At 37.2% G+C, this 23,783-nt stretch overlaps 1 protein-coding gene across 4 annotated transcripts in view; it reads right to left on the reverse strand.

Annotated features, from left to right (window-relative positions):
• The window catches only part of LOC111155593 (cullin 2), a 104,288-nt gene that overhangs the window by 71,728 nt on the left and 8,777 nt on the right, over nucleotides 1-23,783 (reverse strand). For 3 of the 4 annotated variants that reach the window (XM_022515844.1, XM_022515845.1, XM_022515846.1), the window contains exon 2: nucleotides 8,084-8,224. In XM_022515844.1, the coding sequence (XP_022371552.1) occupies nucleotides 8,084-8,202 (119 nt within the window). In that variant the 5' untranslated portion in view covers nucleotides 8,203-8,224. Of the gene's footprint in view, nucleotides 1-8,083; nucleotides 8,225-23,783 lie in introns of those variants that run through there. The other variant, XM_022515847.1, reaches the window with a different exon arrangement.

A 23,783-nucleotide genomic window follows, 5' to 3' on the forward strand; every position in this document is an offset into this window, starting at 1 on the left:
CCTTTTTTTTCCCTGAAGCCACTATACACTTATTTCTAAAATACACAACTTGATATTGAAAAATCAACATGATTCAATACCACAATTTCAGTATGATATTCTAAATTATGTGCCCAAATGTTCTGTATCACCAAATCTAGTATCTCAAAATATCCACTGCATGCACATGTAAACAAAATTGGCTAAAAGGACTCAGGCTACAGGACTTACCTTCCTTCCATTTAGGGAAAAAGGGTCTGTGCAGGGCAGGGAATACAAGGAGACTTTCCCATTTCAATCCATATACAGGATTTATATACTGTTTGACATCCTCAATGAGGATGTACTTGTGTCTTTTTTAATGGAGTCTGCCTTAATAAATCTTTCAATTTTTTAACTCACCATAGTTTGGGGTCTCAGTTAACCACTGTATAATGTCATTTAACTATCTAAAACATATTCCTAAATGTGCTATTTTTCTCTAACCTATTCAAATATCTAACCACCTTGGAAATACTTAAGCCTTGAGAAGAGCATCCAACCCTCTACGATCCAATTATGATTTGGTTTTAGAGAAGGCACTTTAAAAAACAAAAAATGGGAAATAACTGGAGAAGGCCAGTTTCAGATTTAAACACTCTTTTCCAAAGTCATCTTTTCCTTATGTCACTCTTTAGGGAGCCAGGATATAAAAATTCCTCTATTATGAACTTTCCACTTATAAAAACTCTCATAGCCAAAAAACAAAACTGTTCCAGAGCAAAAGTTCTATACTCTGTTACAACCAAAAGACAGTGTTGGCCAGAAGCAAAATCATTTATTTTATTTTCTCTATTAAAGGTGTTACCTTTGCTTGGGTTTAATTTTGAATATTAACACTATCAATTTTATTGTATAGTGGGTCTAAAACAACGAGTTCTACAATGGGGATGTAAAGATTATCCACAGCAGTGGGACACACACCATCAACCATTTTCTAAGAAATCTTCCCCTTCGGAAATGAGAAGTAACACTGTATTATTATTTTGGGTGTCTTGACACCAGGCTGCAAAATCCACCTTCTTTACTTCTGTCTCTGCTGTCCCTCAACTCTTCCTGTCTAGTCTTTTTCTGTCTGGGCTCTCATCTTCTCCTCCACTACCCTAGGCCTTCATCCTGTGTGTCCTGATCCTGCTGGGGGTCACTGTAGATGCTCTGATTAGAAACAAGAAAAAGAGGGGGACCTGGCTGGCTCGGTCAGTGGAACATGAGACTCCTGATCTCAGGGTTGTGCGTTCAAGCCCAATGTTGGGTGTAGAAATTTCCTAAAAATAAAGTCTTTAAGACAAACAAACAAAAAGGAAAAAAGGAGGGAAAAAACAGGGGCAGAAAACCAAGCCATGGAAAAGAAGTATACATTGTATGTTTACGGGTTCTTATTATGAAGGTACAGCTTGTAGGAGATTTATATGGATGTGCTTTTAAGTTATGTATATTACATCTAACAAGAAACAAATTTTAAACAGTGCTGGTAAATTAAAAAAAAAAAAAAGGCGCCTGGGTGGCTCAGTGGATTAAAGCCTCTGCCTTCGGCTCAGGTCATGACCCCGGGGTCCTGGAATCAAGCCCTGCATTGGGCTCTCTGCTCAGCAGGGAGCCTACTTCCTCCTCTCTCCTCTCTCTCTGCCTGCCTCTCTGCCTACCTGTGATCTCTGTCTGTCAAATAAATAAATAAAATCTTTAAAAAAAAGAAAAAAAAAAAGGAAAGCTTATCTTAAAATTGAAAATGGTACAATGACCAAAAAGGTATTGACAATAAAAAAATACAGATCTTTATTGACATTTCTGAAGAAAAAGAATAAACATGCAACATGTAAAAGATGCAGTATCTATGAAATCATCAACTAGCAAGCAAGGGTACAAATTATTGGTTAAATGGAAAAACTTTAAAGTATATAGATACAGGATAACAATAATCAAATATTCGTCTGATTTAATTTGGAACAGAGTGAAAATGTTACTGATGCTTCAAGCAGAGAAAACTACAGATAAAACCTTTCCCAATCTATACAATCAAAGAAAAAATTATGGGCTACTAATGCAGGCGCCAAGGTTAATAAGTTCTACTAAAATCTGTGAGGATCATCAGGGATGGAATGACCTACTTCAATATTTTTCAATGTAGTCAAAACTGGTCTATGTTTGAAAAGATGCCTAACAGAATATATATTAGAAGTGAGGACAATGGTACAACTGGTTTTAAAACCTGGTTTTACATTCATGAAGGCATTTTAGATTTCCCCTCACTTCATCACTTTGGACTTACATAAAACTATTTAGAATCTAACTTGCCCTTAAGTAGGAGAGCATCTATATTATACTGAAGGGTCTGGGAATTGTCCGAACAGCCGCCAAAAAGCAGAAAACCATGAATAAAAGCAAACCAAAACAGCCAAAGAACCCCAACCCAGAAAAAAACAACAGTAAATCTAGATCTACACCAAACCTCACTGCACTTGATAGAAATCCTTAATAAAGGGTAAATCCCAAACCACGCTAAGCTGTCGTAAAGCTTTTGTTAGAAATATTATTACCTGTGTTAGGCAGAATTCTAAAAATGGCCTCCTAAGATTTTCCACCCTAATACCTGGGACTGCTACTTTATGCGACAAAAGGAACTCAGAGCAAAAAGTCAGAATTATGATTACTCATCAGCTGACCGCAAGAGGGAAAGTAGCCTGGACTTTCCAGGTGGGCCTAATCCAATCGAATGAGCCTCTTAAAAGAAGATCCCCATCTGCTTCTAGCCCTCTGTGGCTAATTGCAGAGGGGGAGGTCTGAGATAACACAGGAAGATTTGCCATGCCACAGCTGGCACTGAAGATGGAAGGGAGTCACATGCAAAAACTGAGGTGTACCAAGTCACCAAGAGCAATTCACAGCCAAGAGATAAGAAAATGAAGACCTAAGACCTGTAACTGCAATGAATTAAATTCTCCCAATTAACAGCAACAGGCTTTGAAGAGGACCCTGAGCTCTAGATGAGTTAGCCAGCCAACTCCTTAATTTCAGCTTTATGAGACCCTGAAGAGAGAATGCAGTCACACCATGGACCTCTGATCCATAGAACTGTGATAATAAAAGGATATCTCTCAAAAAACTTGTGGTAATTTGTTATGTATTTAAAAACCGATGTCTTTTACTTACATTACCTAGCAACCAGAATGCCTTGCATCGTACCTGGATGCAGTACGCTTATGAAGGATCAGTGTTAAGAAACCTGCTTATCAACACAAGAGAACTAGCTAAATATTAATGTTATTTATTCCATCTGTACAATATGCTTAATGACATTTAGTTGACAGTAGCTATTCACTCCCCAAGTATTTGCTGAATACCTACATGTGCTAGATGCTAGGAATACAGCAGTGAACAAAATGGGTAAGAAGCCTTGCCCTTATGGAGTTTATATTTAGTAAAAAATGTTGTGGACAGGGTTCCATAAATTCTGTACTTACACATGTTAAACACTTCAAATGACAAGAAGCTTAATGTCCACTTGAAGAGTATAAGCAGACTTGAGCATTTTACTTCAGCATTCAGTCCTACTAGGGTAAGTCATCTTATACCATCAATAAACCATGACATCCTCAGCTATAAAATGGGACTAGTAATAAATATTTTACAAAGTCACTAGTTATAAATTAATCACATACATATATATGTTGAAAGAAAAAATTATGACACAGAAATATATACACAGCATGATTCAATTGATATAAAGTTCCAAACACAGAAAGAACCAGTAAATGTTAGGCCTGTATACATAAGCAGTTATACTATTAAAGAAAAAAAAAAAACCCAAGGAAATAATAGATGCAAAAGTCACAATAGTAGCTCCCTCCAAGACAAGGAGTGGGCCTGTGAACTGAGAAGGACATGTAGTGGGGGGAGAGTTGGTGGATCCTCGCAGTGTTCTGGTTCTCAACCTGTGCAGATTATACAGGTGTCTGTTTTATAATTACCTGTTTAGATGAATGGATAAAGAAGATGTGGTATATATATACAATGGAATACTATGCAGCCATCAAAAGAAATGAAATCTTGCCATTTGTGACAACGTGGATGAAACTAGAGAGTATTATGCTTAGCGAAATAAGTCAATCGGAGAAAGACAGTTATCATATGATCTCCCTGATATGAGGAAGTGGAGATGCAACGTGGGGGGTTTGGGGGGTAGGAAAAGAATAAATGAAACAAGATGGGATTGGGAGGGAGAAAAACCATAAGTGACTCTTAATCTCACAAAACAAACTGAGGGTTGCTGGGGCGAGGGGGGTCGGGAGAGGTGGGTGGGGTTATAGACATTTGGGAGGGTATGTGCTATGGTGAGTGCTGTGAAGTGTGCAAACCTGGCGATTCACAGACCTGTACCCCTGGGGATAAAAATACATTATATGTTTATAAAAAAATAAAAAAATTTTTTAAAATAAAAATAAAAAATAATTATCTGTTTAACCCCACATGTACACCTTACCAACTTTTCCACATATGTACCAGTTAACCCTTGAACAATGAAGGAGTGAGGGGTGCCAAACCCCCAGCAGAAGGAAATCCACGTATAACTTGACTCTCCCAAAACTGAACTACTAATAGCCTAGTGTTGACTTTACCTTACCTGAAACATAAATAGTTAACACATTTCTGTATATTATATTATACTGTATTCTTACAATAAAGTAAGCTAGAGAAAAGACAATCTTATGAAAATCATCAGGAAGAGAAAATACATTTTCAGTACTGAATTTATTAAAAAAAGAGTGCCTGGGTGGCTCAGTTGGTCAGACATCTGGCTCTTCATTTTGGTTCTGTTCATGATCTCATGGGTCCTGATATAGAGCCCCACGTCAGGATCCATGCTCAGTGGGCAATCTGCTTGAGATTCTCTACTCTCCTTCTGCCTCTGTCCCTCCCCACCCCAGTTCTCGGTCCCTAAAATCTCTAAAATAGATAAATCTTTCCAAACAAAACAGCTTTTTTTTTTTAAAGATTTTATTTATTTATTTGACAGAGCGAGAGATCACAAGTAGGCAGAGAGGCAGGCAGAGAGAGAGGGGGAAGCAGGCTCCCCACCAAGCAGAAAGCCCGATGCGGGGCTCAATCCCAGGAACCTGAGATCATGACCTGAGCCGAAGGCAGAGGCTTAACCCACTGAGTCACCCAGGTACCCCCAAAACACCTTTTTTATATACACATAGTTCACACCTGTGTTCAAGGGTCAACCACATTACATTTCACATACCCAAAAAAAAATGCTTTATAAAAGATCAATTACTGGGGTGCCTGGGTGGCTCAGTGCTTTTAAGTTTCTGCCTTCAGCCCTGGTCATGATCTCAGGGTCCTGGGATCAAGCCCCGCATGGGGGAAATCTCTGCTCAGCAGGGAGCCTGCTTCCCCCTCTCTCTCTCTGCTTGCCTCTCTGCCTACTTGTGATTTCTCTCTGTCAAATAAATAAATAAAATCTTTTTTTAAAAAAAAGATCAATTACTATCACATACAGTGATACACAATGGGGGGGGCTTCTTTTCATTTTCAAAGATTAAAGTTTTATAGCCTCTAAAATTTCTATCTAAGATACCTAAGGGTCAAAAGTCAACCTCATATTCTTGGACAAATTAACATGGGAAAGGATTTTACTTCAGAATAATCAGTAACACAGTCCTTCATTTTTCAAAATAGAATTTAAAGTAAGAATTTCCATTCTTAATTTTATTGTTTTTGCAGATATTCTTTATTTTAAAGGGAAGAAAAAATACGTGAGCAGGTAACTGGACCATCTCAGACGAATCAAACAATAAACATCTTAGAAATAACAGTGACTGAAGCAACACTTTCCAAGGAAGTCAGGTATTTCTACGACCAACTCCTTTCTTTGTTCATATTTCAGTTGAAATAGCCTCAAAACTACCTGTGTACTTGTCTAGTGAAACCTCATTAACACACAAGTAAATTTAACATTTTCCATTTTATTAAGATTCCTATGCAAAAAAGAAAAAGAGTCCTATGCAAAAACAATCAATGATGTTCCATAAAAAAAATTAGACTAATTCAATAATAAGTTCTTCAAAGGCAGAATCTATATCAATTATCCTCTAGATATACTGGCAAGTATTGGGAATTAGATGTTAGAAATCTCATATTCAAGTCTGTGCTACTTCAATTACTACCTGCGTGATGTGAGTATCAATTTCCTCCTTTGTTAAATAAAGACAATTGTATCTGCCCCACCAATCTTACAGGCTTATTTGAGGTGCTAAATATAAAAAAATATAAAACACCCTTGCAAACTTTGAAGGCTTCCAGAAACGTTACTATCATTTTATTTATCTTTAGTGGCTAGAACATAGGTAGCCTAACATGTTTCTTAGTAATGACTGCAAATGTAATGAATGAGATAGTTTGCTGTTGGTCTAAAAGAACCTCACCATTCTTACATCAACAGTCAGCTTAATATTAAAAACTGAATGAGGAGGGGCGCCTGGGTGGCTCAGTGGGTTAAAGCCTCTGCCTTCGGCTCAGGTCATGATCCCAGCATCCTGGGATGGAACCCCGCATGGGGCTCTCTGCTCAGTGGGGAGGCTGCTTCCTCCTCTCTCTCTGCCTGCCTCTCTGCCTACTTGTGATCTCTCTGTCAAATAAATAAATAAATAAAATCTTAAAAAAAAAAAAAAACTGAATTAGGCATTAAGAACAAGTTGGGTCACTTACAAAATCCAAGCTTTTCTAAAGAGTAGATGCCCACATGATGAGGGTAGCCATCCCTTAGTCCCAGAAGACTGCTAGAGGGCAGCACAGAGTTGGAAAAAACTGAATCTCCACACACATTTTGGTTAATATCTTCACATCTTAACTTCCCTTTCTGGAGAAAGAATCTCTGGTTCCTACAGTGTCCAGCTAATACTCAAGGCCTCCTGCAAGGCCCTGGCACTACCTTGCCATTTGGACCCAGAGACACCAGGCCTCAACCCTACCCCCTTTCTTTACCCTAAGAAAGGACATGTATGGTGTGTCCTGTGGCAGACTGAGATAGTTCAGAAGTACGCCAGTGAACATGTGCCAATGTACCTATACTGTCCCCATGCCCACCCAGCCTTGGTCCCTGGAAGACAATGGCAGAATTGGTAAGACTGCCATCCATGACTTTGCCCCAGGTACCTGTGGCCGAGGTTCCTAGAGACCCCTTTCACCTCCCAAATACTAAGAAGCTGAAATATTTTAATATTGGGGGGTTTTTTCTTGGTGCCAGAGTTTATATCCATAATGCCCTGGTTACACAGTGTTTTTTATATATAATTATATATATAGTATGTATTTATTTAAAAAAGGGTTGCTGTCATGTGGGAATGCAGAACACCATGATTCAGATTGTTCTAGAGAAACCACAAATTTGTATTTTCATATAAAACTGCTAATTCACAAATACAGAAAACTTAACTAAAAAACATATTTCTAGCTGTCAAGTCATTAAACTTGCCATTCACTCTCTATCTGAAACATTCTTCCCCCAGATATTTGTAGGATTTGCTCCCTCGCTTTGGTCCAGTCTATGTTCAAATATCACCACCTTCCTCAGAGAAATCTTCCATGACCATCCCACCTAAGAGAGTTGCGTACATACATACTCTAACCATTCTCCATGCCCTTACCCTGCTTTATTTTTCCCTAGAGAGTCCATCGCTACCTGCTAGTAGAAGCACTGGCATTAGTTTTTAAATACCTGCTTATTGTCTGTTTCCCTTAGTAGAATGAAAGGAAAGTGGTTTTGTATACACTGTATTCCCAAAGCCTCGAGTAGTACCTGACGTATACATAAGTGCTCAATTAGTACGGTCAAATGAAAGGTTCTCAGATTGTTGACTGACACATATAGGTGAACTTGGAAATGTAAACAATACATGTGAAAGCAGTCACACGGCATTCTCTTCCATTTACATAAGCATAAACCTGTTTTCACTTTTCAGTAAGTTTATCAGTTTTAGGGCATTTACCAATGTTCACTGACAGAGTTACTAATACGATATCACTATCAATACAAAAACATTTATCAGTGCCACTAAAAGGATACGAGAAGCGATCGTTCCATGTTGCTCTTTCCACGTATTCCAACATGACAACAGCTTTGATTGTCGTTAAAAGTTTGTTCCATGTTTCATCAAAATCTACTACTCTTGGTTTCAAAGACATTGTGCAAGTTTAGTGTTGAAATCTGTTAATTAAAAACAACAGTAACATTAGCAAGAATTCTGCAAACAAGTTACTTGTTTTTAAAGCATCACAAAATTCACCAGCACAATAGACAAAAGGGGTGAGAACAGAACCTGGCGCACAGTAAAAACACAACAGACACTGGCCACTATCTTTTCATGACTATCCAGACAAGGAATTACACAGATATTTACATTCATTACAAACTCTAGGAAATGGAAAGCTTTTACTACAAGTTATTTATGATCAAGAGTGTTGTTCCAAGGATTTAGAAGACTCAGTGTGTTGAGGGAAAAAAGCTGAGGCCCCATTAGCCAAAAACCCAACTCCCATTATAAGAAATATGCAAGAGACACTCAATAAAAAGGTTTTGGATCCAAATCCTTGTATGTACTCTTTAAACTAGGGAATGAGATAGGTAGGAATATGAGAAGACACAAGAAAGTAAAAGGGTTTATCTTCCCAGAGCCTTAGTTTAGGTAAAAGATTAGGGAGAAAATTTACATTTCTATCAAAACAAATGAACCACAGAGTAGAACACAAAATCCACATGAACCTAAAAAGATTTAAAAAATGTATAGATTTCAAAGACCGTCAGGGTTGCAGCAGAGAGCTAAGGCTCCATCTTAGATTCTCAGAGTATCCAGTCCCACACACCTAATGAAAGCATGGCTCTAGCATGAAACCTCTGATTCTGGTGACCTTGACCAGCCCAGAAGTGAGCTAAAAGATTTCTTTGCCTAGCAGACAAGCTATATTCCAGAAGTCAGCCAGTTTCTGAAACAAAAGGGTAGAGAAACTTGGCTTAAGTGCTAGATTCCAAATGCTTCGCAATATCACATCAGAAAAACAGATTAAAAGAGAACTCTTTTAAAGTAAAATTTAATTGAAGAAGGGAGTACTTTTCTGACATGTGTTTTAACATTCTCCCCAAAACTTTCCATAATTACCAGAACTGTGAACACCAAGCTAGCTTTGTAGGCAAGGCCAAATAAGGAGGAAATCCTTTCTCTTGTCTCCTACTGTGTAGGAAAATAAGGAGTAGGTAAACAATGGGGAGAAGGGGAAGAAGCATAAAGAGAAAAAGGAGACAAGGGGAAGAAAGTGGCTACATACCACCAGCCCACCAACTGGAAGTGGCTCAAAACCCTGCTTACATTTTTGTTCTGAGAAGTAAAGAACTCAAGGAGTCCAAGGAAGAGATTTCAAGAAAGAGAAAGAAAAGGAATCAGAGAGAAACCAAACAAAATCCAGGAGGATGTGCCACCCTGAATCAACAGTCTTTCCTCAACATACCAGAGACTAACCACCAGGATTTATTTAAACTTCCAGTACTAACTAGAATGGATGAGCAGTTATCTGTGAGAGTAAGAATGAGTGAGTTTGAGTGCATGTATGTTGTGAGTAGGTGTAGGGGAGAAACAGGGAGGACCTAAAGCCCTAGCTCTACAAAGGGAATCAATGTTAACCACTTCACACCCTTATTTACCACATCCTATCCAACTGTGTTCCTGAATTACTTCTTAAATTTATCTATTCCTATAATATTTATGTAGTACTTACTATGAGCCAAGCATTATTCTAAGTACTTTACACAAACTCATTTAATTCTCAGAACTATTATGTAAGTCCAACACTAGTCTCTCCATTTTCCACATAAGAAAACTGAGTCATAGGGTGATTAAGGAATCTGCTTAAGGTCACAGCACTATTTAATGGTGGCCTCAAAAGGATTCACACCTGTGCTGGATCCCTTCCTCTTAATTGCTATATGCAACTAAACTGCCTTACTAGCATCTTCGGTGAATCTTAAATACTTGCAAGGCACCATTCTACCCTCTGAGGATACAGCGGTCAATAAATAAAATTCGTGACCTTCAAAGTTATAATCTCAGAACAGGCACTCAAAGACAAAAATAACCTACCTAAACCAAAAAGTTAACCGGTCACTCTTACACTTAAAAGCCATTTGGTATTTTCCACTATAGATAGCACAAAGTTTAAACTCACTGACAACCTGGCATACTAAGCTTCTATGATTTGACCTTATTAGTATAAGCATCTTCTCAGCTTCCTCTTCTCATGGGACTCCTTTCCTTGACATCATAATCCAGTAACTTCTCTCTGCTTTGAGGTTAGTGAACTCGGCAGGCTGATTCACACACCCAGCCTTTACACTTTGTTTTCTTTACCTAAAATTCTTCTCTTTTTCTTCCTCTCTCTTTCTACCCTTCACCTAACTCACTGATATCACAGCCTTGGTGTAGTATACCTGTCGTTAAAAAACCTTCCCTGGGGGACACATGGGTGGCTCAGTTGGTTAGGCATCTGCCTTCAGCCCAGGTCATGATCTCAGGATCCTGGGATCGAGCTCCGTATCAGACCCTCCACTTGGCAGGGAGTCTGCTTCTCGTTCTCATTCTCCCTCTGTGCTCAACTCTCTCTCTCTTAAATAAATAAATAAATAAATGAAAACTTCCCCTGGGCCCAGTTAAACCAGGTTAGGTGCCCTATTTTATGTAGTACTTGAGAAAATTCTGACTTACCACTCTTAGAGCATTACCCAACCTGAACTGTAATTGTTGGAGTGTTTTTATTTTTTTATTTTTTTTTTAAGATTTTATTTATTTGACAGAGAGAGATCATAAGTAGGCAGAAAGGCAGGCAGGGGTGGGGGGGGAGCAGGCTCCCTGCTGAGCAGAGAGCCCCATGCAGGTCTCAATCCCAGGACACTGAGATCATGACCTGAGCCGAAGGCAGAGGCTTTAACCCACTGAGCCACCCAGGCACCCCTATTGGAGTGTTTCTTAAAGATAAGGCCTATTTTGTTACTGTATACTAAAAAGTTGTCAATGTCCCCTTTATAATAGTTTTTTCCCTTTATAAAAATGGTATTATGCCCACTACCTGTAAATTATTTTAATGGCTACATGATTACCTTTTACCTTTATTCAAATTTTGACAGAATTAGAGTGACACTGACTTCTTTGCTAAAACCAATAGGTTTATGGTAGAGTGGGTATATATGCAGTGATAATCCATTTTTAGATGGATGGAAAATATGGAAGTCAAGGTGAGAAAAACACTAGCTTAGTGAAACATACTAGAATTTAATGAACCAATAGCTGAAAGTATGCTGAAACTATCTCCTCAATTGTCTGCTTACAAAACAGAAAGCTCATATAATTAAAAATCTAAGTTCCTTTGTCTTATCAAAATGGTTTATATGCAATTATTCATGAGGAATTTATATAAGAATAATACAGAGCAAGTAAAGAAACAGGACCATGATCACCTCACTATTCTTCTACATCTCCCAAGCTGTCTGTTAATTCATAAAAATAAATGAGTCTTCTTCTTCTCTGTGCTTTACTAAAGACCCCATCATGGTCCTATGCCTGACATTCTGCCAAGACAATTTCCATTCCCACTTAGATTACATCCCACTGAGTGTCCACAAAGTTCTCATATTACCACCTTAGCTTTTTCCTGAGTTTCACCCAGGCAATATTAGGGATTTGGGGTTTTGTTTTGTTTTGTTTTAAAGATTTTGTTTATCTATTTGAGAGAGACAGGAGAGAGAATACAAGCAGGGTAAGTGGCAGGCAGAGGGAGAAGGTGGTCCCCACTAAGCAAAGAGCCTGATGTGGGACTCGATCCCAGAACTGAGATCATGACCTGAGTTGAAGACAGATGTCTTAACCCAGTAAGCACCCCCCAGGCACCCCAATGTTAGGACTTTTAACACTTAGGCAGTACACAGGTACTATGCCTAAGGCACATGAGTGTTATGAACCCTAAAAACAAATCACAGGCTCTAAATACCAGAAAAAAAAAAAAAAAAAGAAAAGAAAGAAAGAAAACATTGCAAAAAATATTCGTGTCATTACATTTCCAAATAACATTATGTCAACATTAATTTTTAATACCTACAAAATTTTCATTACATTTGAAAACAATTTAGACTAGATTTTCTCAGAACCATTTGTAAATATGTATGATTATCAACAGTAAATTAAATAATTACAAAAGTAATTTACATAAAAAGAGTTATCATATGACCCAGAAATTCCACTCCCACATATATACCCGAGAAAACATGGCCACACAAAAACATGTACATGAATGTTCACAGCAACATTATTCATAAAGGCCAAAAAGAAGAAATTAACTCAAATGTCTATCAACAGATAAATGGATAAATAAAGTATATCCACACAACGGGTTATTTTTCCACAATGTAAGAGAATGAAGTACTGATAGATGTTACAAAATGGATGAACATCAACACCAGACTTAGTGAATGAAGTTGCTCAAAAAAAAGAGGTCATCTGAATGCATTCTATGCTATATATATTATATATTCAAGCATTATTCAATCTACAAGTCAGCAAAATCCAGACTGTAGGAAACTACTGGATCATCAGATTTCTTCAATAAATATGCACACATATAAAAAAGAAAAGAAAGAGAGGGAAAGAGATACAGAGGAGGAATTTAAATCAGACTAAAAAGCACATTAATCAATTACAGTATGAATGAACTTGTTTGGATGCAGACGATCTTCTGTATTAAATTATGACACCCCTGGACACTTGGACAATGATGGGATATTTGATAACCTTAAATAAGTAATTTTTAACTTTTTATAATGATAATTATAAAATGAGGTTTTTTTAAATTGAGAGTCCTGTCTATTAGGTCATATTCCAAAATATTTATGAATATAATGAAATGCTATCTGAGATAGGCTTCAAAATTAACAGCTTGTGGGACACCTGGGTGGCTCGCCCATTAAGCATTTGCCTTCAGCTCATGTCATGATCCCAGGGTCCTGGGATGGAGTTCCACATCACGCTCCTTGCTCAAAGGGGAGTCTGCTACTTCCTCTGCCTGCCACTTGCCCTGCTTATGCATGCACCCTCTGACAAGAAATAAAATCTTTAAACAAAAAAAACTTTTAAATAAAAAATTAAAAAATTAACAGCTTGGTTATGAATATTTAAGATGAGTGACAAGTACAAGCAGGTTTATTATACTATTCATTTTTCTGTATATATTTGCAATTTTCCAAAGGAAGGGGGTAAAAACTCTTCTCCTCCTCATCATAAACATGGGGTGAGGGGAGTACATAAAAGAAATAAGAAAACTCAGTTTCTGAGAGATACTAATCTAAGAGATCCAACATGCAATCAATATGCATCCTAAGAAAATCAGAACAAGCGGCGCCTGGGTGGCTCAGTGGGTTAAAGCCTCTGCCTTCGGCTCAGGTCGTGATCCCAGGGTCCTGGGATCGAGCCCCACATCGGGCTCTCTGCTCAGTGAGGAGGGAGCCTGCTTCCACCCTCTCTCTCTCTCTCTGCCTGCCTCTCTGCCTACTTGTGGTCTCTCTCTGTCAAATAAATAAAAGATCTTAAAAAAAAAAAAAAGAAAAAGAAAAGAAAATCAGAAGGAGAGGTAATTATCAAAGAGAAAAAAAAAACCACCCTAAAACTGAAGAACATGAGTTTTCCAATTAAAAGGGGTCTACACAGTACCCACAATATTTATTTTTAAAAATAAATAACAGGCGGGGCGCCTGGGTGGCTCAGTGGGTTAAAACCTCTGCCTTCAGCTCAGGTCATGATCCCAGCGTCAGGCTCTCTGCTTGCCAGGGAGCCTGCTTCCCCATCTCTCTGTCTGCCTCTCTGCCCACTTCTGATCTCTGTCTGCCAAATAAATAAATAAAAATCTTTTACAAAATAAATAAATAATAAATAAATAAATAAATAAATAACAGGCACCTCTTTTTGCCATATTAAAACATTGAGGAAAAAGAAAAGATTCCAAAAGTTTTCAGAAAAGAAGAACAGGTTACAGCAAACCCTAAGCTGGAAATCTTTAGATTTATCAAGAGCAACACTGGAAGGTGGAAGGTAATATAAAGCTATGCCTTCAAAATTCTCAAGGAAACTGACTAACCACCTAGAATTCTCTATTTTTTTTTAAAGATTTTTATTTATTTATTTGACAGATGGAGATTACAAGTAGGCAGAGAGGCAGGCAGAGAGGCAGGCGGGGTGGGGGGGGAGCAGACTCCCTGCTGAGCAGAGAGCCCGATGTGGGGCTTGATCCCAGGACCCTGAGATCACGACCTCAGCCGAAGGCAGAGGCTTAACCCACTGAACCACCCAGGCGCCCCTAGAATTCTCTATTAAGAGTGCTATCTATTTACTTCCCATGCAGCCTTTTTAAACAGGGAAATAGAAGATATATTTTATCAGGAGGGAATGAAACAAATTAAGGAAGACTTGGGATCCCAGAAGCAGAAGGATCTAACAAAGGAGAAATAGGAATTTTTCAGAATAGCTACTATACAGAGCTTAAAAACAATTTGTCCAGAAAGACACTTAAGAATAAAGGGTTGCAGGAGAGTTGCCCCAAGAAAAGGGGAAGGAGGAACTAATAGATTGTCTCTGGTGGCAATCAACTTTTCTTGTAAAGGAGCAGATAATATATACTTTAGGCTTTGAAAGCCATTCAGCCTCTCTTACAACTAACTCAATTCTGCCATTGGAACAGCATGGTTGTGTTCCAATAAAACTTTACTTACAAAAACAGGGAGAGGAAAAGATTTGGCCCCTGGGCCATATTTTGCCTTGACTCCTTCCTTCCTCACCCCTCCTCTCACTGCATAACATATTTGGACACTGCAAGGAGTTAGCAGCTCTGGTGGAGAATCAGGGGATAATTTAGGTAGATTAAATTAAAAACTAAGAGAAGTTTAAGAAAATATTTCCTAGTTATAACACAAAAAGCCTGAATCATTAAAGAAAAAACTGGACTTCCTCAAAATTAACATCTGGTCTTGGAATAATGCTGGCAAGAAAATGGTAAATATATAATAAATAGATATAAACCTAGTAATAAAGGGTAGAAAACAAAAGTAGTAAAAATAACTATAAATATAATAATTAGTTAAGCAATACACAAAATAAAAGGATGTAAAACATGACTTCAAAAATATAAAATGTGAGGGAGAGTAAAAATGTAAAGCTTTTTAGAATGCACTCAACCTTAAGCTGTTAGCAACTTAAACAGTTTCAAACACAGTTGTTATATATAAGCCTCATGGTAACCACAAAGCAAAACAAAAGATAAACAAATGGTAAAGATACACAAAGATAAAGAAAAAGGAATTTAAGTGGACCAGTAAATAAATTCTCAAACCACAAAGGGAGAGAGCAAGGAAAGAAAGGAACAAAGAGGAGCTGCAAAACAGCCAGAATACAATTTACCAAAAAATGGCAGTAAGTGCATACCAATCAGTGTAAATGGACACAACTCTCCAACCAAAAGACAAAGAGTGACAAAATGGATTTAAAAACAAGACCCATCTATATGCTGCCTACAAGAGTCTCACTTCAGATTTAAGGATACACAGAAACTGAAGGTGAAGGGATGGAAGATACTCCTTGCAAATGGAAACAAAAAGAAAGCTAGAATAGTTAAATTTAGAAAAAAATCAATAAAGCAAATATCAACCTTAAACATGTTAGACCAGGTGGACTTGATAGATATATACGTAACATTCCACCCAAACACAACAGAATCCATTCTTCTGAAGTGCACATGGAACATTCTCCAGAACAGATCATGTATTAGGCCAAAAAATAAATCTTAATAAATTTAAGAAGATTGAAATCCTATCAAGCATTATTTCTGACCACAATGGCATAAAAATAGAGATCAATAACAGGAAGAAAACTGGAAAATTCACAAATTTAACAACATGCTATTGAACAACCAGAGTCAAAGAAGAAATCAAAAGAGAAATAAAAAGAGACTGAAAAGTATGGAAAACAGAACACACAACATACCAGAACTTGTGGGATACAGCAAAAGCAATTCTAAGATGGAAGTCTGCAACAAATGCCTACCCCAAGAGACAAGAAAAATCTTAAACACTAGCTTCACACCTCAAGCAACTAAGAAAAAAAGAGCAAAGGAAGCCCAAAGTTAGTGGGAGAAAGGAAATAGCAAAAATCAGAGTGGAAAAAAGTTAAATAAAGACTAAAAAGATAATAGAAAAGATCAATGAAACTAAGACCTGATTCTTGGAAAAAATAAACTAAAGTGACAAATCTTTAGACTCACCAAGAAGAAAAAAAGAATTCAAAATCAGAAATGAAAGAGAAGACATTACAACTGATACCATGGACACACAAAGGATTTTAAAGAAATGATTATGAATAAATAATATGTAAGCAAATTTGACAACATATAAAAAAAATGGATAAATTCCTAGAAACATAAAACTTACCAAAACTGCATTATGAGGAAATAGAAAATTTAACCAGACTGATTACTAGTTAAGAGGTAGCATGAGTAATCAAAAACCTCCCAGCAAACAAATGTCCAGGACCAAACAGCTTCACTGGTAAATTCTACTAAACATTCAAATAATTAATACTAATTGTTCTCAAACTCTTTCAAAAAACAGAAGAGGAAGGAAACCTTCCAAACTCATTTTATATGGCCAGTATTATTCTGACACCAAAATGAGACAAGGATGCCACAAGAACAGAAAATTATAACTGATATCCCTGATGAACATAGATGCAAAAATCCTCAACAAATATCAGCAAACCAAATTCAACAATACAAAAGGATCATACACCAAGATCAAGAGGAATTGATTCAACATCCTCAACTCAATCAATGTGATAAACCACATTAACAAAATCAACGAAAAATATTATATGATCATCAAAATAGATGCAGAAAAAAGCATGACAAAATTTAACATCCATTTATGATAAAAACTCTCAACAAAGTGGGCTTAAAGGGAATGTACCTCAGCACAATAAAAGCCATATACTAAAAGACTATGGCTAACATTGTAACCAATAGTGAAAAGCTAAAAGCTTTAAGACATGGATATCTACTCTTACTACTTTTATTCAACATACTATTGAAAATTCGAACTATAGCAACTAAACAAGAAAAATAAGTAAAAAGCAACAAAATTAGAAAACAAGTAAAACTGTCAGTATTTGCAGGTAACAATATTATATACAGAAAATTCTAAAGGCTCCACCAAAAACCTATTTGAAGGAATAAACTAATTCAGTAGTGTTGTAGGACACAAAATCAGTATACAAAAATCTGTTGTATTTCTATACACCAATAACTAACTACCAGAAATCGAAATTAAGAAAACAATCCCATTTACAATTGCATCAAAAAGACGACCTAGGAATAAGGGTGACTGGGTGGTTCAGTCGTTAAGTGTCTGCCTTCAGATAGGGTCATGATCCCAGGGTCCTGGGATGGAGCCCTGCAACAGGCTCCCTGCTTAGTGGGAAGCCTGCTTCTTCCTCTCCCACTTCCCCCCGCTTGTTTCCCTCTCTCTCCATCCCTCTCTGTCAAATAAAAAAAATTAAACAAACAAACCAACCTAGCAATAAATAACCACAAAGGTGGGAGAACCTGTACTTTAAGACACCTTACTATTAAGACACTGATGGAAGAAAAATTGAAGAAAACACAAATGAAAAGATATTCCGTGCTAAAGATATTCTGTGTTGGGCACCTTGGGTGGCTCAGTCATTAAGCGTCTGCCTTTGGTCTGGGTCATGATCCCAGCGTCCCTGGATCCAGCCCCGCACTACACCGCACCATGCCCCCTGCTCAGCGGGAAGCCTGCTTCTCCCTCTCCCCCTACTAACCTCTCTCGCTATGTCTCTCTCTGTCAAATAAATAAAATCTTAAAAAAAAAAAAATTGTGTTAAAACATCCATACTACCTAACTCACTCTACTGAGTTGATGTAATCCCTATCAAAATTCCAATAGCATTTTTTTCCCCACAGAAATAGGAAAAACAATGCTAAAATCTGTATGGAACAAAATAACACAAACTCATAGATACAGAGAACAGACTGGTGGCTACTAGAAATAGGGAGTAAAGAGTGAACAAATGAGTGATGGGGGTCAAAAGGTACAACCTTCCAGTCACAATACAAGTCAGTCCTGGGGATGTGACGTGCAGCATGAGGACCACAGTTAATAATACCAAATGTTGTGTATTTGAAAGTTGCTAAGAGAGTAAATCTTAAAGTTCTCAGCACAAGAAAAAAAAATTTTTCTGATTACATAACAGATGTTAACTACACATACTGTGATAATCACTTGGCAATATATACAAATACTAAAATCATTATGTTGTAAGCCTGAAACTAATATATTATATGGCAATTATGCCTCAACAGAAAAAAAAAATGAACGAAAAGCTACAGCCTGGGAGAAAATATTTGTGAGATACAGATCTGATATAGGACAGATACACAATACACACACAGAGGATTACTACCCAGAACTCTCAAAGAACTCTATAAAGAATGCTCAAAGCTCAGTAATAATAAAACACACAATCCAAATAAAAAGCCAAAAGACCCAAAGAGTTGAGAAATACTGATAGCAAATGAGTACATAAAAGATGTTCAATTTCATTAGTCATTAGAAAAATGCATATTAAAACCTCAACAAGATACCACTACACACCTATTGGAATGGGTCAAAAATCCGACAGAATCAAATGCTGATGAGGATGTGGAGCAACAAAAACTCTCATTTGTGCAAGTGGAAATTTAAAATAAAATAACGTCTTAGACAGTTTCTCTTAAATATACACCTTTCATTTAACCAGTAATCCCCTTTCTGAGTATTTATACATTAGAAATAAAGATACAGATTTAAAAAAAAAAAAAAACAAAAAAAAAACTAAACACAAATTTTTATAGCACCTTAATTCATAACTGCGCAAAACTGTATACAACCCACTGCCCATCAACTGGTGAATGGAAAAACAAAATATGGTACCTCCATGCTGTGATGTATTATTCACCAATAAAATGGAATAAATTACTGATATATGGACAAGAGATGATTCTTAAAAGCTTTAGCTAAGTGAAAGGAGGATTCATTTGACTAAATATTATATGATTCAATTTACATTACATTCTGGGAAAGGCAAAAACACATGGACATACATCAGATCACCGACTGTCAGAGGCTCAGGAAAGACTATGGAAGAGCAACAGAAAACTTCTGGGGTGATATTAATTGTGGTGGTACTTATAGGACTATAAAAATTTGTCAAAATTCAAAGAACACACACAAAAAAAATTCAAAGAACATTTTTCTATGTCTGTTATTCTTCCATAAACCCAACCCCTCAAACTCAAGATGTTCATCCTTCTGCAGTATCCCACATCTCAGCAAATATCAACATCCAGAGTTCCTCAAGCCAGAAATTTTATTCTTTCTTGATTTCTCTGACTCTCCTCTACAAATCAATCCAATCAATAAGTCCTGTCTTTATCTTCTAGCCAATTCTTGAATTCATGCACTTCTTCCCATTTCCACTGACATCACCCTAATCTAACCCACCACCTCTTACCTGATCACTGCCATAGCTTCCTAAGTGACCTGCCCGTATCCTCTTTTGACCCCTTGATACATGTCACATACCATGACCAATGTAAACTTTCCAAAACACAAATCTGATTATTTCATACACTCGGCTTAAAATCCTTCAAAGACTCTAACTTACAATCTTTAGCATATATCTTATATTTTATTGTTTAATAAAAAAATTCTCTGCTAATTTATCACTCTGACATCTTTCCCATAAAAGTTGGTAAATATTTTAATAATATTCTGATAACAAAGATTTTAAAACAAGTTATCAGGTTGTTTTTTTTTTTAAGATTTTATTTATTTATTTGACAGAGAGAGATCGCAGGTAGGCAGAGAGAGAGGAGGAAGCAGGCTCCCTGCGGAGAAGAGAGCCCGATGTGGGGGCTCGATCCCAGGACCCTGGGATCATGACCCGAGCCAAAGGCAGAGGCTTTAACCCACTGAGCCACCCAGGTGCGCAAAAACAAGTTATCAGTTTTAAGAGAAAAGCTAAGTAGCCTACGGTAAAGATGAGAATAAAAAAGTAATCAGGAAAATTAAACTGTTAATCTATCTAGATTTCCAATAGAAATGTTCTAAAATCTCGGGGCACCTGGGTGGCTCAGTCAGTTAAGTGTCTGCCTTCTGTTTGGGTCATGATCCCAGGGTCCTGGGATGGAGCCCTGCATCAGGCTCCCTGCTCAGCGGAGAGCCTGCTTCTCCCTCTCCCCACCGCTGTGCCTACTTGTGCTCACTCTCCATCTCTCTGTCAGATAAATAAAATCTTAAAAGAAAAAAAAATGTTCTAAAATCTCTTTTAAGTTTTTCTCCTCACTACAGATACTTCATTCCTCAGAACACTAAAAGCTGACCTGTCACTTAACTTTCCAGTGAGTTTTAGGTTTCTTTTTTTTTTTTTAAAGATTTTTTATTTATTTATTTGAGAGACAGAGATCACAAGTAGACAGAGAGGCAGGCAGAGAGAGAGGGAAGCAGGCTCCCTGCTGAGCAGAGAGCCCGATGTGGGACTCAATCCCAGGACCCTGAGATCATGACCTGAGCTGAAGGCAGCGGCTTAACCCACTGAGCCACCCAGGCGCCCCGAGTTTTAGGTTTCTGAGGCTGAAAGAGAGCTCCAAAAGAACATGTTACTACCACAAGTATGATGTGTTAACACAGCCTGACGAAACTGTTTTAAAAACAAATTTACAAATAATAGCAGAAATAAAAAACATAAGTTTGCCAAGATGGGTGGATCTTAATTTGAAGCAATATTGTTCTTCATTTGGATATTTTTCTTTCTTTTTTTTTTTTTTTAAGATTTTACTTATTTATTTGATGAGAGAGAGCACAAGTAGGCAGAGTGTCAGGCAGAGGGAAAGAGAGAAGTAGGCTCCACACTGAGCAGAAAGCCTGATGTGGGGCTTGATGCCAGGACCCTGGGATCATGACCTGAGCCAAAGAGACACTTAACCAAGCCACTCAGGCACCCATGAACATTTTTCATATAAAGAACTGATTTGGATAATTACATTTCAGCAGGTAAAGCAGTAAAAGATTCTCAAAACTTTCCATTTTAGGTAGAGAATTGATATACACAATTGGATAAATATTTTACCTGAGGTATAAACTACTTTAGTAAAACATATAACCATGTTTAACATGTTGATGAAGGTGACTACACCTTAATTACTGATAAATGCTTTAGTATGCCACATTTCAGTTGACTTCCAAAAGTATGATTTACGAATAATGTAAAAGGCTAAACACTTAATATTGTGATTCTTTTTTAAAGATGTATTTGAGAGAGAGTCCACACGTGCATGCACACATACATGGAGGGAAAGGGGCAGACAGAGAGGTAGAGAGTCTCAAGCAGACTCTGCACTGACAGTAGAGCTCCATGCAGGACTCCAGCTCACCACCTTCAGATCATGACCTGAGTGAAAAGCAACAGTTGATGCTTAACCAACTAAGTCACGAAGGCACCCTGTAACTCTCTTTTCAGTGCAAAAAAAAAAAAAGAGAGAGAGAGAGAGAGAGAGAAACGAAACTACCAAATGATGACTTTTTACTTCAGTATTGATCACTACTGCCAAAAATTTGGCCAGTCCAAAAATTACAATACTGGGACCTCAATTAATTTCAGGTACTCAATATACCATAATTAGCTTTTCAAATGACATTTAGTGGGCTTAGAGCAGGTTATATTCTAATTAATATCATTATAATTAATATAATTTGAAAGAAAATACTTAGGGCCCCATACAGGACATTATTAACTTGCAGTATTTTCCATTTGCATAGGAAATGCTACCTCTACTACATACTGACTAAAAATGCTTCTGTCATTTCATATAAAAATAAGCTCCAAGGTTGCATCTAAACAATTTCATCTTACTGTATTCAAATGAGTGAACCAATAGAGTCAAAAGATATCTTTGTTATCTGATGAGGCATGGGGTACAATGATTTTTGTTGCAACAAGATATGATCCATGGAGCTCTTAGTACTCCACAAATGTCATTTCCATCATTTGTTAAAAAAAAAAAAGACAAGACAAAAGTAGGGGAAAAACAGTAAAGAGAAATACAGTAGTCTCTCATCAATCTCAGTTGGCAAAAAGTATATTGCAGGAAGAAAACCCTTAAGTCTCAAAGAAAAGGAAGGACAGTGGGGATTAAGTAATGTATTTATACTACAATATGTAAGTTGTAGAAGGCAAATGCTTCCAAAATAAACCCATCTGACCAGAATTAAAGACCATTCTCTCTTCAAACTTGAGATTCTCTCCCAAGTCTCTACAGACTGTACTTCTCAAGTTTTCACACTGCTCTCATTAGTATGCAGTTTAATGTCCCTTTTACCTGCTTTCTCTTTTTTTCTTAATATTTAGGCAAGGAATTTAAGACACCAACCAGCCTTTAAAAAAAAGAAAAGAAAAGAAAACCATTCTCATATACCTATCTCAAATAAGTTACAGAACTTGAATTTGTCTAACTCCCTCAAAGGCAGGTAAGCTCACACACTGCCATGCATGCTAGACAAAGCTGTGACCAACCAGCCTTTTCACAAAGAATTACATGATCCAGGGCACAATTTTTCCTAGGCCTGATCTTCTACCCAAACATTAGAAAGGGTTACCCTAATCATTCTGTCTTTGCACTACCCAAAGAATTGCAGTATTTGTTATCCTATTCTTTGAGAGCTAAATTAAATGACATATATTTAAAAATCTTGGATTTAAATCTTTTCTCACAAATACAGGCTAAGATGTTAAGATTAATAGTAATTTGCTTTTCTGAGTTGTTTGTTATGGGTTACATAGTTTGTACAGAGGACTGAATCACATACTAATCAGTTTCTACTGGTTTATTATTGGCTGTAATAAAATTCAGATTCCTTGCTTTTCTTCTAATTCCTACAAACTTTATCACTATTTCTCAACTGGTCCTTTTTTCCATTCAAATTAATATACCTGGGAGCTGCTATATATTAATTCCCACTTAAATCCTGACACAGCTCTAGAAGACACAGACATGAGAGAATAAGAAAAGGTGATATGGCTACAGCGGGTACACAACAACTCTGCTGACTACCTCCTGTTTAAAATTCCAAAAACAGCATGGACAACACAACCTCTTACAATCCCATTCTTTCACTTAAGTGTCCATTAAGGTAAAGAATAAAGGCAATCCAGGGGCACAGGGATGGCTCAGTCAGTTGCACCCAGGTCTCAGGTCGTGATCACAGGGTGGTGGGACTGAGTCCCATGCCCATGCCCCCCATTTAGGGTTCTGTGCTCAGTGGGCAGTCTGCTTCTCTCTCTCTCTCTCCCTCTCCCACTGACCCTCCCCCTGGTCATGTTTGGGTGTGCACTCTCTCTCTCTCTCAAATAAATAAACATTTTTTTAAAAATAAAGACAATCCAACACACAAGTTATAAAAAAGAAATAAAAATGACACCAATTCTCCTACAGGAGAGACCTGGAACAGGATGTACTTTGCCCATGACTTAAAATCATCATAACAGCATCTAACTACAGAGTTGTTAATAATAATAATAGCAAATCTTTTTTTTTTTTTTTTTAAGATTTTATTTAGTTATTTGACAGACAGA

This window comes from Enhydra lutris, unplaced genomic scaffold (assembly GCF_002288905.1).
Source record: "Enhydra lutris kenyoni isolate GAN:26980312 unplaced genomic scaffold, ASM228890v2 scaffoldscaffold42, whole genome shotgun sequence".
Lineage (NCBI taxonomy): Eukaryota > Metazoa > Chordata > Mammalia > Carnivora > Mustelidae > Enhydra > Enhydra lutris.